At 34.2% G+C, this 15375-nt stretch overlaps 1 protein-coding gene across 1 annotated transcript in view; it reads left to right on the forward strand.

The window, feature by feature from the left end:
- Positions 1-1181: 1181 nt before the first annotated feature.
- Positions 1182-15375, forward strand: part of Phyhd1 (Phytanoyl-CoA dioxygenase domain containing 1) — a 29259-nt gene continuing 15065 nt past the window's right edge. The window contains exon 1 of the mRNA XM_053768328.2: positions 1182-1323. Coding sequence (XP_053624303.1) covers positions 1300-1323 — 24 coding nt within the window. The 5' untranslated portion in view covers positions 1182-1299. The remainder of the gene's footprint in view (positions 1324-15375) is intronic.

Below are 15375 nucleotides of genomic sequence, written 5' to 3' on the forward strand. Positions count from 1 at the left end.
TAATAAGGATTTATTAGCATATCGGGGAAACCCACGTTAATTATCATCATCATAGCCGTTTTAATATACCCACTATTGTGGCACTGACCACCCTACAGATAAGGAGAATGGGTCATGGCCCACACGCACATACAACCGCCCGGTACCAACAGCTTAAGTGCCTCCTGAAGCACGGAGGAGCTCGAGACTAGAATAGATAGACGAGAATAGATTTTTTGGTCACCCATCCCAAGACCAATTTCGCAATGGTGAAAGATGTTATACCGCCACTATTGCTAGTCAAGCATGAAAACCACTGTGTTGCCCACGTCCTTATTAATATTTATTTACTTTTGGGCTAACGTTAGGTAATTTATTTCATTACTTTCATAGTAACATGATAATTTATATGAATATAAAAAAATGCTGGTAACAGAAAATATAAATTGTACATCGAGATTTTCAAGAAATTTACCCAACATTTTTTACCTAAAAGGAATATGTTTGTATCGAAAATGGACACCAAAATTGTATCATGAAAATCATTTTGTATATTATTATAAGAAATTGGTCACAAATAGTATAATCTGCAATTTATAATATTTCATTCACCTGTGTGCTATTAAGAACCCTACCACATCGTTATTCTAATGTCATAACTTACTGTACAGGAAATACAGTATTACACGACCCTGTGACCAATATGGCAAACTTTCATAAGTCATTGAGAAATAGGTAATTTAGCTTTTCGCGAATTTGTTAACAACAGAAGCGACAACGCTTGTTCTTCTCTCCTACTCCTATGAGATGCCTTGACACCGCCGTATGTCGACCAATTGACCTAGATCGACCACAGCATCGAAAAAAAACGAATATACTATTCAGAATAGAATGGTTTCACACTGAAATAACAAAATATTGCAGCTGAATTCAGCGCCAAACATTCATCCATCTATTTACAAAATCCTTAAAAATATAATATGACTACCGGATTAGTAATCATAACAACTCCTTAGCAATAGAGTTGAGAATCGCTAAGCATCGACGTCAATTGCTCACAGATGTGTCAAACGCGCCCCCGGGCGCGTCATCGGCGCTCGCGCGTTTATAACCGACGTTAACTTCGTAAAATTCACTCTACATTACGCGCTGGATACCGCATACATAATAATTTAATAATGGCTGGACGTTAATATACACAGTAGTCGTCACTACGATGGCGCGTCGGCCCACGTGTTGCGCAGGCGACTCGAAATGCCAGTTGTGTTTTGAATCTGGTCGCCGGCGGTCGTTTGGATTCTTCCCCACAGCTTCGTCACCATGAACGATATTCTACGCAATCAGGTGAGTACAAATTTAATTTTGAACAATTATTTCCACTTTTTGACTGTGTTATCGCGACTGTATTGTTAACCATATGTTTTGATGTATGCGAAATGTTAGCCTGCGCCTTTAATGTAATTTTCTGGTGACTCTATTTTATCCTTACGTACCTATTATAAATCACGTCTGTCTGTATGAACGCAATAGACTTAAATACTACCGGGCGGATTTTTTGATGGTTTTCACCATTAAAGTGAAGCCTGATTAAGCTTAGTTGTTGTTAAAAACAATTACATGTACAAAATGTAGTTTTCGAGTAAGATAAGTACACTTATTGTTGTATAATATAAAAACGATGTGTTCCAAGTTTTGTATTTCAATAAGTAGGTACCTCTACCAGCAAAATAAATGTGTGATGCAACGCTCATGTTAATATCCAGACTATTCAATTTATTTTCGTTTATGAAACTGAACATTATAATCTTAGCTATCAAATAATATGCGCTGAAAACGTAAGGTTCATTTCGGGATGTAAAATAAATTGAATGAAAATTTCGTGATGGATTTCAGCAGAAACAAATTATAATATTCTCTTTGACGTTAATTGAAAATGTTTTTGAAGCTCTGATTTAATTTTGTCTTGTTATAGTTCTCCATTCGTTTGTGCCTTGGATTTACTCCTGAAGCTCGAGAAAAAAATTATTATTATTTAATATTTACGCTATTTAATAGATCTTGCTCTTGTTACTTGCTTTACTTACAAGTAAAATGCCAATCGAGTTTCGATTACAATTCGTTGATACATATTCACAAGTAACAGCTTGTATGTTCGGGTGGAATCTTGCGAGTCAATTTTTAACCGATTGTGCTGAATATTTATCCGATTGTGCTGAAATGTTGTACACAAGTTTAATTTAGATAACAGTGGTGGATTATTGTGATATACACAACCAGATGCACCACCCAGGAGGGGCTCCCGATGAGGGAACTTCTCAACTGTTCACTGTACGGACATGAATTTTTTGTCACACAACGCAAATTTGAAAGCAATAAGATCTCACTGACAACAATAAAAGCTTATGTCAAAAATGACATTTCTGTAAAAAAAACTTAGTACGAGTATAATATTATTTTGGTGACACTGGCAGGTGCAGGACTAATTAATTATTAGTCCGACGTATGTCATAACATAAAACTGAATCTTGTGCATTTTTGTCACATTAATTGAGCAAGCAATCTGACACACATAATCTGATGGGAAATCGTCATTGCAGCAACATCGTACCGTAAACTGATGATCGGTGATCCTTATTGGGTTCTATTTATTTATTCAAAATTTGTGGTTGGTGCATAATTAAGTTCCTTACAACCATAACGAGCTTCCGTATTCATAATAATTTACCTAGCAAAATTTTCTCATTTAACTAAATGATGTTTGAATAATTGCACAAATATAATCATGCCTAGCGTTGGTTGTGAAACGCGTGTTCATTAAAACGATGCATTGAATATATTTACAAACTCATTTGTAAAAGCTTAATTTAGTGACGTACAGTTAACAGCACATTAAGTTACCCTGCGTTCCTGAACCTCTATGACGCGGTAATAGCAACGAATTCGCAATGAGTTTTGGTAGATAAAGCTATATCTCTACTGCGAGGGCTGTTGTTTTACTTAATCAAAACATGATATAAACGAGCTGCGCCCCGTGGCTTCGCTCCCGTGGAAATTTCGTAATCAAAGTATTCTATGTGTTATTCCAGATTATATTCTACTCATGTACCAAATTTCATAACAATCCGTTAAGTAGATTTTACGTGATAGATTAACAAAATAAACACATGTATCAACACAAACTTTCGCATTTGTAATATTAGCAGGATATATCGTATAATTATTTATTTGTGCCGATTGTCATCAAAACAGCTGGAGCAAAGATTTCCTCAGTGAGGTGAGGACATCGTTCGAGAGACCAACGTTTTGACTAGGTACCGTCAATACTTGGTTCATAGAATGTCCATTGCCGTGTAATAGAGGAAATGCAGCGAGTGTAAAGGGCACTTCTGCTCCGGGAGCCATTCGGGCGGCATATTAGATTAATTTTGTTACTTACTTTTTCAGTGGAGTATTTATTTTGGAAATAAATACAAATCTAAATATTTTAAGGATATTTCTAACTAAAATGAAACCATACTTATTTAGTAGAGTGACGTATTAATTTATTTTGATTAGATACTTGTTTTAATTATGGTAAGAAATGAAATTAATTATACTCTTCTTTTTTTCTTGAGCTGTGCCTCCATCGTTAGCCAAATACATAATTATTGTCCACGTTAATGTTAATTAGCACGGTAATAAGGACGACAAAGGAAATCATTACAAAGAATAATACTTATATCTCAGCCAAATGACGTGTGGCTGACATAAACAGGATACTTGACACAGCTATCAACATCGGACACTTCAAAGTAATAATTTAATATTTAAATTCCATGGAATTTGTACTACCCAATATTCCATCTTCAATGCTTTAGAAGGTATTATTTAAAAGTCATTTTGAAATATCATTTTCTTATCATATATTTTATTCGACAACAACGTCTCCACCGAATATCGATTTATTCCCTATTATTGTATCCCTTGACCTATTTATTGTATTCCATAGACAAAGAAGGGATAAAATTAATTCTTTTCACAGATATAAGAACATTACTTTGATTAAATTTTCTTGGCTGAAAAAAATCCTATAAGCAATCGAACAATCACGACTCAATTGAAAATTAGTTAGCTAGCTCAATAGGTCCCTTCTGGGAAAGTAAAGCAAAACTCCACACAAACTCCTATATACTAAGAAGGAATACTAAACCCCGTCGTACCAAAATGGCTTCCAGAATTCGGTTTATTCCTGTTTATTAAGTGGTATTTTAATTGTGCCTGAACTAGTGAGCCGTGCACTAATGGTGCATTTCCAATTCGTACTTCCATCACCGCAGACTTATGCAACTACAGACTTGACACTTTCTAGAAAGTCCAAATAAACTTTAAACCCATTTAAAAATACAGCCAGTGAATGATTGCTGACAGATAAAAATAGAAGATCTCAAAGAATAATTTAATATTATAGTATATTAATTTACTTTTATTATATCCTGACGGATCGTAAATGATTATCAAGTTACATATTTATGTAATTTGTTTGTTTGTTATGTATTTATTTAAATATATACAAGTCTATTTATACAGTATATATTTATTTAAATATATACAAGTCTCGAACCTACTTTGGGGCTTATGCCCCAAATGATATAGGATACTAACTCAACGATGCTTTATGTTGAGCATAATGATAAAATATACATTCTATACATAAAAATCTATAAAATACAATAAGTATGAAAATAAATGTTCACTCAGGTATTATTAAAAAAAAGTGTTAAAGTTGAATGCCATGTCTGAATGTATGTTAGTCTGTGTAGTAATTATAAGCGGGTGGTGGGCGGCACCCCCCACGTGGCGTGCTGTTGTCAACGGGTGGTTAAAACTGGTTGAAACAGCTTATGAATATTAAATAAATAGCTAATTTTAAGTTAGAGGCCTGTTGCGCGAGTCAACAAATTTTTCACGCCATTTTAGTTGTTTGTGCCCTTTGGAACGAGAATAAGTTGATTAAGTTCGATACTATTGTAAATAATATTGTATTGAATACTTATCCCAATAAATATCAACGCTTTTAACGTCTTTTGGAAGCAAATTCTTAAATTGAATTCGCCCTTAAAATTGAACAATCACCATTCCACCAACTTTAGATAAAATCTTGATATAATTCAGACTTATGTTACTTTGGTTCCCATTCTCCGAAGATCTTAGCAAGATTCGATGACAAAGAGGAACGGCAGACGGTCGTGACAAACACCCGGACTGCGGGATCTTCGCAGATTAGGGAGGTACCAATGTAAGATACTAAGCAAACAAGACAGATATCGTGTGATCCTTTCACATGCATTGCTTTATGCCCATAAAATAGAAGAATTATTTATTTAGTACGTACAGGAAAAAATATTGTTACAAAACTTAAAATTAAACTTAACTTGCCTAAAACGACTGATATATAAGGAACTTAATTATTGCAATTATTATCAAACTTAGAAAATAGGTTAGAAAGGATTGTTCAATGTATCACTTTTCAAACGAACTGGCTCAACTTTAGCACCTATTGATCTAAAATATAGTTATAGTATCTCATTCTCTCAGCTGATTTAACAAAGAATTTATCAGATTAATTAATCTAATACTAACACAAATCTAGATTGCACGAGGTACTTTCAAATATAAAAATAAACGTATCCATTTTTCGTTTTTGATCATAAAGTAAAACTGCCCGTGGCTAGCCGGCAGTCGGCAGCGTTTTATTTATTCAATCTTGTTAATGGACGGAACATCATGGAGCAGAAGGCTAAAAGCGCAAAATGGCAAATCATCGTTTTGTAATTGTAAGAGCGGCTCAGCGTTAAAAGCACACCGTACCCAATATTTCAACAGTGGTTTGCCAATGCGATATAACTAAAACTATAATGTTTTTTTTACCTAGATATCTAAACACACGTCGTGTTAGTACCTACTACGTATAAATACTAATCTTACCTTTTATAGATCACAAGATATCTGAAGAGTGATGTCTTTCTTCAAATATTTTCGTATAATATGCAATATCGTATATTGAAACTAATATTTATGTAAATTTTAGTCAGAAAATTTAAAATTGCCATGGAAACTTTTCCGATTAATCGCCAGGTACTGTTATACTCGTTCCTCTAATAGTTATACCTACTATTCGTTTGGTAACCACATACGTAGATTTTTAACATTCTGCTCTTTAGACAATTTGCTTATTTGTCATTTCGCCTTTGTTATTATAATTGGAACAATGGCGAAAAGCATCAGGTAGCACTCTAGTAATCTTATTAATTGAATTATATAGTTTTGTAAATTGAAACACATGTTGCTTTATGGACGATTGTTTAATCTGCTCGTGAAAAGGCTTATTATTTTGTATATTCTGTTGACAGTCTCTTTAATAATGAAAATTGAAACTGTGGTTGGTGTCCAAATGTCCATTTTCATCAAACCCGGATACCGCGTTTTTATCTTTTACTAGCGTCTCGCCCCGGCTTCGCTCGGGTAAAACCATAACAAAAAGTAACCTATGTCGCTCCTGAAGGTGTCGCCTATGTATGTGCCAAACTTCATACATGCATGCATACGCTTTTTAAATAAAAAAATAGGAAATTAAAACTCCCAAATTGGCATCCCTTTTCATTTACGTTTTACGGGGAATCCCTCGATTGTATAGTTTGGTCGTCATTTTTAATTTGTTCTCGCATGTTGACAAACCTTTTCGTTTATATTTCACGGGGAATCCCTAGATTGTATTGTACGCATGGAATTAGTAGGTACTCCAAGTACTTACCAATTACGTCATTTAATGTTTATGCAGAAGCACATTGCTGTTGTCGGTGTGAGTTCAACTGCAATGTCCTCAAAAGAGGGAGATTTGTATCATCAGCTATTCTTGGCCTATAAAGGTTCTCATGCTGACCAAAATTGAGTGTTAGGTAACGTTAATATGGGGGGGGGGGGTACAGAAAAACGTTAAGGTGCGTTACAAGGCTACAGGAGGGGGGGGTCAAAAATCAAAAATCGCGTTACGTAATACTTGTAATACTTGGACGTTCCCTTTGGTTGTTAACAATATTTAATTGTCTAAATGCAGGTATAGACAACACGCCATTAATGCATTTAATTGCGGTAATTTGATTAAGTTTTGACAGTCGTCTCGTTATAAGTCTCATTTAAAATCCTTGGCAGATCCGTGGCAAGCTCGACTTGTAGGCAAATAAAAGAAGAGTTAATTTTCGTAATGCAAAGAATATTCTTATAAGATCGTGATATTTGTGACACAATTAGTACAATAACAATTCAAATTTGTACGATGGACAAGCCCAAAATCGTAATCGTTCTTTTGTTTATCATTTTAATGATTCTACAAACTAAAAACACAAATCTATCGGATTTGTAAATTACCAAATTTTATTCTATTACATACTATTGTATTTCCAAGCCAACAATAATTGATTCTCTTCATATTTCGAAGCACTAAAGCTTTGTCTGAGCATTACGCCTACGCTTTTAAAAGATTATTATTTTCCGTGAAAATCATTTTTCAGAACTATATTTTCCTCACAAATCGAGCGTAATTAATCCTTTAAACAGCTTGTAGCTAAAGAGCTTATAATAATGGATTGGCAATTTTTTTTTATCATAAACACAGACACAACAGACCTTATCATAATATTATCTTGTTTTATTTGTACTTTAACTCTGTGTTTATCTATTTAAAAAATCAATTAAGATAATTGAAATTTACTTAAATCATTGTTTCATACAATGTTTATCATACACAATTTTACATTACTTAATTCATTGATTAAATTAAATTACATATTATCTAATTTAAACTTGGGGCAAAAATACATTTTTGTATGTATGTACGTACGTACATGTATGTATGTATGTATGTATGTATGTATGTATGTATGTATGTATGTATGTATGTATGTATGTATGTATGTATGTAACGTGAGAAGTTTCGAACCGTTGCTCTGATTTTGAAGAAATTTAAATGTTGGATCTGTCAATAGAGTTTTTAAGTTCGTGGGGCATCGAATCGGTTAAGTCATTTTCGAAATATTCACAATTTTGTAAAATCTCATCAAGATTTAATATATTCACGATGTCTACGTTCGCGGCGAATGACTAGTATCCAGTAATAACCAGAAATTGGAATTACTTATATGCATCTGGTATGTTTGCAAATGCAACAACGGATGACCTCACTGCGATCCTTCGCAAGAAGCCCTTCTGGCATGACAACAACCAACGGCATTTCTTCTCAGCAGTGGTCGTTCCGAAATTTGTAGCTTGCCAGTTTTTATTTCGTGCCAGTAGTTTGTAGCTTGTGAGAAATAACTATTTAATATAAAATTGACGAGAAAAAGTGCCTGTGAATGTCTAATTTCTGAATAAATGATTTGAATTTCGATTTTGAGAAGTCTATTGCTTGATTCGCCGGGAACAGAGGCCGGAATATGATAGCCGACAGGAGGATCGCTGAGTTACTGTCATGCATGTGACGAGGTGAATGACCTGACCATATCTGATTCGATCGTCATTACATACTATCACAAAGTCTACATAAATCTTTAAAACTACGCAACAGATTTTGATGCGGGTACTTGTAATTGATAAAGTGATTCAAGAGGAAGGTTTATATGTACATAACATATATAATATTACATCCGTGCGAAGCCGGAGCGGGTCGCTCGTTATGATATAACACAGTTTTGACGAAAGCATAAATTTTTCTTTCTAGTTCTGTGAATTGAAGACAACGTTAAGATGGTCAATGTATTAAAATAAAGACGTTATCAATTTGTCATAATTAAGTTTAAACTCCATTAAACAAACTATGTTGACTCGAGATGACAACACATTGTGTTTAAAAATAAATTTTCACTTGGTCTTTGCGATAACCAGCGATAAATGACCACCGATGACAACAAATTACTTATATTACTTAAGACCAAAAGTAATTACAGGGAATCGCACTAATAAATGAAATTTTATAGAAATTGTATCTGCAACATGCATCGTCAAAAGGAATGATGAAATATAATCTTCATTTCTTAATAAACTTGATCAAATATTAATAAATACAAGTTTCTACACGTTGGACGAATATTTTAACGACAAAGATTTAAACAACTGATATTTTTAAATTCAAATATAGTTATAATATTTGGTAGATGAAACAATAACCTGACGATAATTATTACAAGTATGTAGATATCACAAATTATAAACCATCTGTAATCCGTTTGCCGTTCATGATATTTTTATTTTGATAGTATTTTTAAATTTTGTAATTCATTGACTTTTAATTTGATATTCTTAATTTTTATTTAATTTGTATTTTAAATTGCCTAGATTATAATCACTGAGGTGACTAAGTTACTAAATTACCTTACTGTACATTGTAAAAAGCAATAAATAATTTGAATTGAATTGAAAAAGTTAATTACTCTATGATACCCAAAGGTAGACTCATTAACTTTGTATACTGCTAGCTTACATTCATAAGATGTATTAATATGTTTAAGGAGGAGTAGTTACTCAGAGCAGCAATTATCAATTGCGTTTATTCAAAGCCTAAAAACAATCTCAACCAATTATGCAACCTAGGTAAAGGATTTTATTAGAAAATATGTTACTTATCCGTTACATTTGCAATGTCACAATGTAGTGTACACCACCAATCTTCATTCGCCTTTCATGTTAAGATACTGGCCACCAAAATCTATGGGTTTTGACTTAATTCATTAACATGAAAGTCTCTGTAACTAAGAATTTGAAAATAAAAAAACCCATAATGTTCGGATGGATGTTTATCTTTCAACCAAAAGCCACTGAGCCACAGAAAGGTATTTTTGAAATCTTTTCTACACTTAAACAGATTTCTGTGTACTAACTGAATTAATCTCGGTAAAATTTGGTTCAAAAGTGAAACAAAACCTAAAATATTATATAGCCTGTTTTCCAAAAATGCCAACAAAATCCTCAAACCATTTATTTAAGAGTAAAGTATTTCCATTTACCTTCCTTAATAATGACTTCCAGATAATTTTCGAAACGAGTTTTTCATACCAAAATCAAATCAAAATTATCTGTTATTGAAGTAAAAAAAATATTTAAATGCTCTGTCGACTTTCAAAAGGCAGGTGCAGTAACACGTCCGTTTAATTAGTCAATCTTATTTGTTTCCCAGAAAATAGGTACATAACGACTCAGTGACCTACATTCCACACAGAAGCTAACATGAAACGTTATAAGGCCAAGAAGTCTCTTTATGAAGCTTTCGCACGTAGAAGCTCAAAGTGAAATTGTGAAAAAGCAGCTTTCATTTTACACTTTTCTATATAAATGTTTGTTATATGTTTCTCATTGTTTGGTGCTTTTTTATTCAAAGAGATTATTTTCTTGTTTTTTTTTTTTAATTCATTTCAACTTGTTGAGATAATTCTTGTTTGTATCAAATGTTCTTGAGATAATTGCCCGTAATATGATAAAAAGAAAATAAGTTGATTTCGCCCAATTTGTATTCTCACATAAGTACTCATGATTCGACTCAATTGTCTTAGAGAATAGGTAAAGAAAACAGGAATGAAGTGGTATGATTAACGAAATGTAATGTTTTTATATCTGTTGCTAACGAAATATTATATGACAATCGTGAAAACAATTAAATGACACTGAGGTTATATTGCGGGTACAACATGGAATTAGTACTTGCTAAATCTATACAAATTAGTACTTACTTAATCCATGCGGTATAATGATTAGAGTGATATTTCTTTAGACACGCTTTTTATTCTTAAAATGTATAGTGGAGATTCTCACACACATTGGAACACGGCCACTCAAGTTACAGATACGAAACACCGTAAATATTGCCATGGGTAGGGGCACTGGCGCCGTAATAAGATTTAGCCTGGCAAGAAGGTTTCCATTTTGCGGCGGGCGAGCTTCACACCTCGCTGCCACTACAAATTTAATTTGCCACACTGCATACCGTTGCTTGGCGAACCTGTCGAACTACGTAATAGTTTGTAATACCCTTAAACAACAGCGTGAGCTCAGACCCATTCACGGCTGATCAATTGGGATTGGCTCTTAGTTAGGCGTTGCCAGTTGCTCTCTCATTACTAACAAGAGACGTTGGACGTCATTACATGACGTCTTCATGAAGGATATGCCATATAATTAGTAGCTATTCCCTAGTACTTACTAAATCCATGGGATATGCATGACAATAATCAGTTCAATAATCTGTCAACGAAGTCACATAGATACACCGTTACCACATTACAATAAGGAGAACCACGTTGTATCAGTAAAAGCATTTTATCTCTTCCGCGCAGTGTATATAAGAATATTGTAATATTAGAAACAAAACTATATTCAGGTTTCTTTAATCGTTCATAGAACTTACTGTAAACGACCGAACAAGAAGTAACGACGCGGCGATGTCTCGATTTGCAAGTAATTTATGGTAATCGTGAGCTTTACAGCATTCGCAGATTTCGGTGACATGTTTACGGGTTTGTTTCAAGTCGTAACTAAATATATTCGACCTGAGAATGCCAAAATTTCTTTGACCTAGTGAGGAATGCTAATTTTATTGTCGTACTGGTATTTTTAAACCGCGCCCATTCACCCACCAGTTTAAGATAGCAAATATTCAGGTACTGCCGTGGTGAATAAACTCATGAATGTGTAATTTACATCAAACTGTAGAGAAACTCCACTAGCGGTGGTTCCCGATTGCATCTTAGAACTTGTAAACTTAGATAATGGTTGTATTAGATTCCGATGAATAAGCAATGAATAAGCTACTGACAGCGATGAGTCTAGTTAAAATTATAATACATTTATTTTGTTGTTGGATTGTGACTTATTACATTCTCGATGATAATGACCAGGGTTCGCTTAAAAATTAACCTTCACATACAAAAAATATAGATTAATTTGTAATATAATTAATAATTAATTATATTAGGACGAATCACACAGATTGAGCTAGCCCCAAAGTAAGTTCGAGACTTGTGTTATGGGATACTAACTCAACGATACTATATTTTATAACAAATACATATATAGATAAACATCCAAGACCCGGACCAATCAGAAAAAGATCATTTTCCATCATGACCCGGCTGGGGATCGAACCCGGGACCTCTTGGTTCAGTGGCAAGAACTTTGCCACTGCACCACCGAGGTCGTCAAATATAATATATAAAAATAGAGGAGTAACTTAAGCATTTTCTCAATCCTATATCTAGTAAATAAACTTAATTTAACTCTTGCAAATGATATCAATGCGAAAGACACACAAAGGAACAGGACAAACAACAATTACATTAATTTTAAATTCGTTTCATTTTGTTAGAACAAATAATATGAATGCAGGAATATTTCTGTGCGATTCCGAAAATAGTCTTAGTCTTTATGCATTTGTTCGGCCACAATCCATAGATATAGCGATATCTTTGAATTTTTGATCCAAACTAAGAAAATATACTTATTAACCAATACCGTCATCAGCAAGCAAGAAAACCTTTGATCAAGATCCACCTCTGGTAATTTAATACAGAATATTTGCTGAAACTAGTAGCGCAGCATCACAAATTTGCCGTCGCAAACCAAATTAAGCTTCAAAAGGATCGCAGACCGGCGTGATAGCCTGATGAAGCGCTCAATATCCTATTAAAAGCAAATATTAATAAAGCCAGTGGAAGCCTTTCCGATGCACTAATTAAAACCGGCTCTCACGTGTCAGAGGTTCGCGGTATTCATAGTTCATCAACAAATAATAGTTCAAACTGCGCAGATTTAAGATGAACTGGGAAATACTATACTCATATTAATTTAAGTCAAGAAAGTGAAGCTATAAATAAAGGCTACGTAAAACTATCCAGGCGATGATACAGCAGGTAACACCGAGCTACTTAAGAAATTATAAGATACGGCGAATTTTAGAGTAATTATTTTAATGCTCAATAATAATCTCTGTGATGAATTTAGGTTTGAAAAATCTACAAGGTCCTTCTATTTAGGAGTTATGTTGGTATATTTGTTATCTTCAGATAAATCAAATTAGTTTTTTCAAGATGGTCACACGAGCATCTTGAAAACTTACTTTCCTGTTAATACATATTATTAAAAAAAAAAACATCTTAAGTGACACTTTCCGATGTTGTATTTGGAAAGTCTCAAAATACACACAGATGTGAACTTGCGATACAAATTACATCACACACTTGTGTGGTGTAAATATAGCTCCAGTGAATGAGTGACCGTGACCTAGCACTGGTACTACTCGTATGGCATCTCTTTCGTACACTCTGGAAACAAATTTAGTTATTGTGGCGAAACACGCTTCGTTAACTTCAAAAAATAATTAGTGAATACTTCGTTTACGATTCATTAGCTGATCATAATTCTAAGAAAGTACTTTTTCATCTCCTTTCTTCCTTAACCTAGCTTCCTTTCAGGGATAATACAGGGACATTGGATTGATATCAATGATTTGGGTAGTTAGGACCAAATATATATATATATACTAGATGGTTCGCTACTCAAATGATGTTGTCAATTAATTATAACCCTACATGTATCCATATCCTTGTGAGAAGAGAATAAATAAATTTATTATTATTATATCCGTATATATTTATTTAATATCCGTCGAATAATTATCTCTTTGAGAGAGTTTAAAATTGTTCTTTTCTTTGTTTTCTTTTAGTCCAAAAATTCTCAGAGCCCAGTGTGCCTCTTGGCAAAGGCTTCTGCCAACTATCTCCGCATTTCTCTGTCGTTCGCGACTCTTCTCCAATTGGGACCTGTTGTCAGTTTGTCTTCCCATTTCTTGTGCTTCCTTGACTTCGTTTGCTATATATGATAAATAAACTTATCTACATGTCTAATTACAACTCACTTTAATTAAGTAGTTGATATTTTCTATCTGCGCGTCAAAAGCAATGGGCATACCTTCACATACGTTCTTTAGTTCTAAAGCCAAAAATCAGGGAAAAATCCAAATTGTTAAACGCCCGGATTTGTTGCGACCATAATCCCGGATAGACGAGGGCGTGGGTTCTTCCAGCTCTATTCCAGATGTTCTCCATCTCGTTATTATTTTCATAACTTGTTACACATTCGCACAATCTTTGTTTTCATTGTTTCCAAAACAGTGTTATGCTCTGTCGCGTGCCACGTGCTTGCTGAGCACGTCCAAAGCTGAGAGCTGAGATCGTCAAAAAAGCAAGGTTATTCTCAAAATGCCACTTCCACGGAGTGATCAGAGAGTCCTCAGTCCGCAATCCGTGGCCAATTAGTAAATGTGGAAAATGGCGAATAGGATTTCATCTCCGCACTGAGTTAGTTACAAGCGCTGCAAGAGGGTCCACGCCCTTTGATACCGTTTGGGAAACCCCGATAAAAGTGTCCATCGACATCAACTTGGGGCAAAAATACATTTTATATATGTACTTATGTTATGATTATTTATTTGTAAAGCGATAACATTCGAACGGTTGGTCTGATTTTGGTGAATTTTAAAAGGTATGTAGTATCTGTCAACGTTTCACATTGAACATTTAAGTTCGTTCGTGGAGTTTTTGAAATCGGTTAAGTCGTTTTTAAAATACTCACTATTTTGTAAAAAAAAAAGTATTGTTTTTCGCGAGGTCTAAGTTAGCGGGGAACAACTAGTTTTATTTTATATTAACCTTATTTTAACTCCCCAAACTTAACAGGGTTCACTGCCGCAAGCGATTTGCTCAGAACACGTTTTATACAGAATAGAAGAAAATATGTACCTCCCAGTTTATAAAGTGCTGGTACAAATTGTACTTTACACAGCCCAAACTATATATAACACACAGCCTAAACTAAATAATTTCAATATGATTCAGGCATGAACTCGAATCCAAAAGGAGTAGGTACTTTTGTTCGGATGGAGATGAAAGTTTAATATTTCTGAATTTTATACCGGATAGGGACGAAGTGTGGGATACAACGGAAAAAAGATATTATATTATTCTGACATCATTTCTGCATGCATTTGTTGTTTGCATTGGCTTCGTAGTGCCCGGGTACGTGAGCAACGTATTCCCTAACGAGCGTGCACTTGTCTGTTTGGCGCTTGGACGTCACGTTATGGTTCTTGTCATTATTCGCTTTTTTGTGATTACATCATTGGGGAATATATCTGAATCTAATCGCCAAGAAGAGCCAATTTTGTTTTCCCGTATGTTAAGGCATATACAATTTCTTGCACGTACTAATCTCTCAAAAAATTTTGAGAAACCTTTGAACAGCACATGCGTCGTTTATGTTTTGGGTGTGAATTCATTTGTAGATCCAGATTATGTATGAACATTGTACTGTGTACAGACC

Source organism: Plodia interpunctella, chromosome Z (assembly GCF_027563975.2).
Source record: "Plodia interpunctella isolate USDA-ARS_2022_Savannah chromosome Z, ilPloInte3.2, whole genome shotgun sequence".
Taxonomy (NCBI): domain Eukaryota; kingdom Metazoa; phylum Arthropoda; class Insecta; order Lepidoptera; family Pyralidae; genus Plodia; species Plodia interpunctella.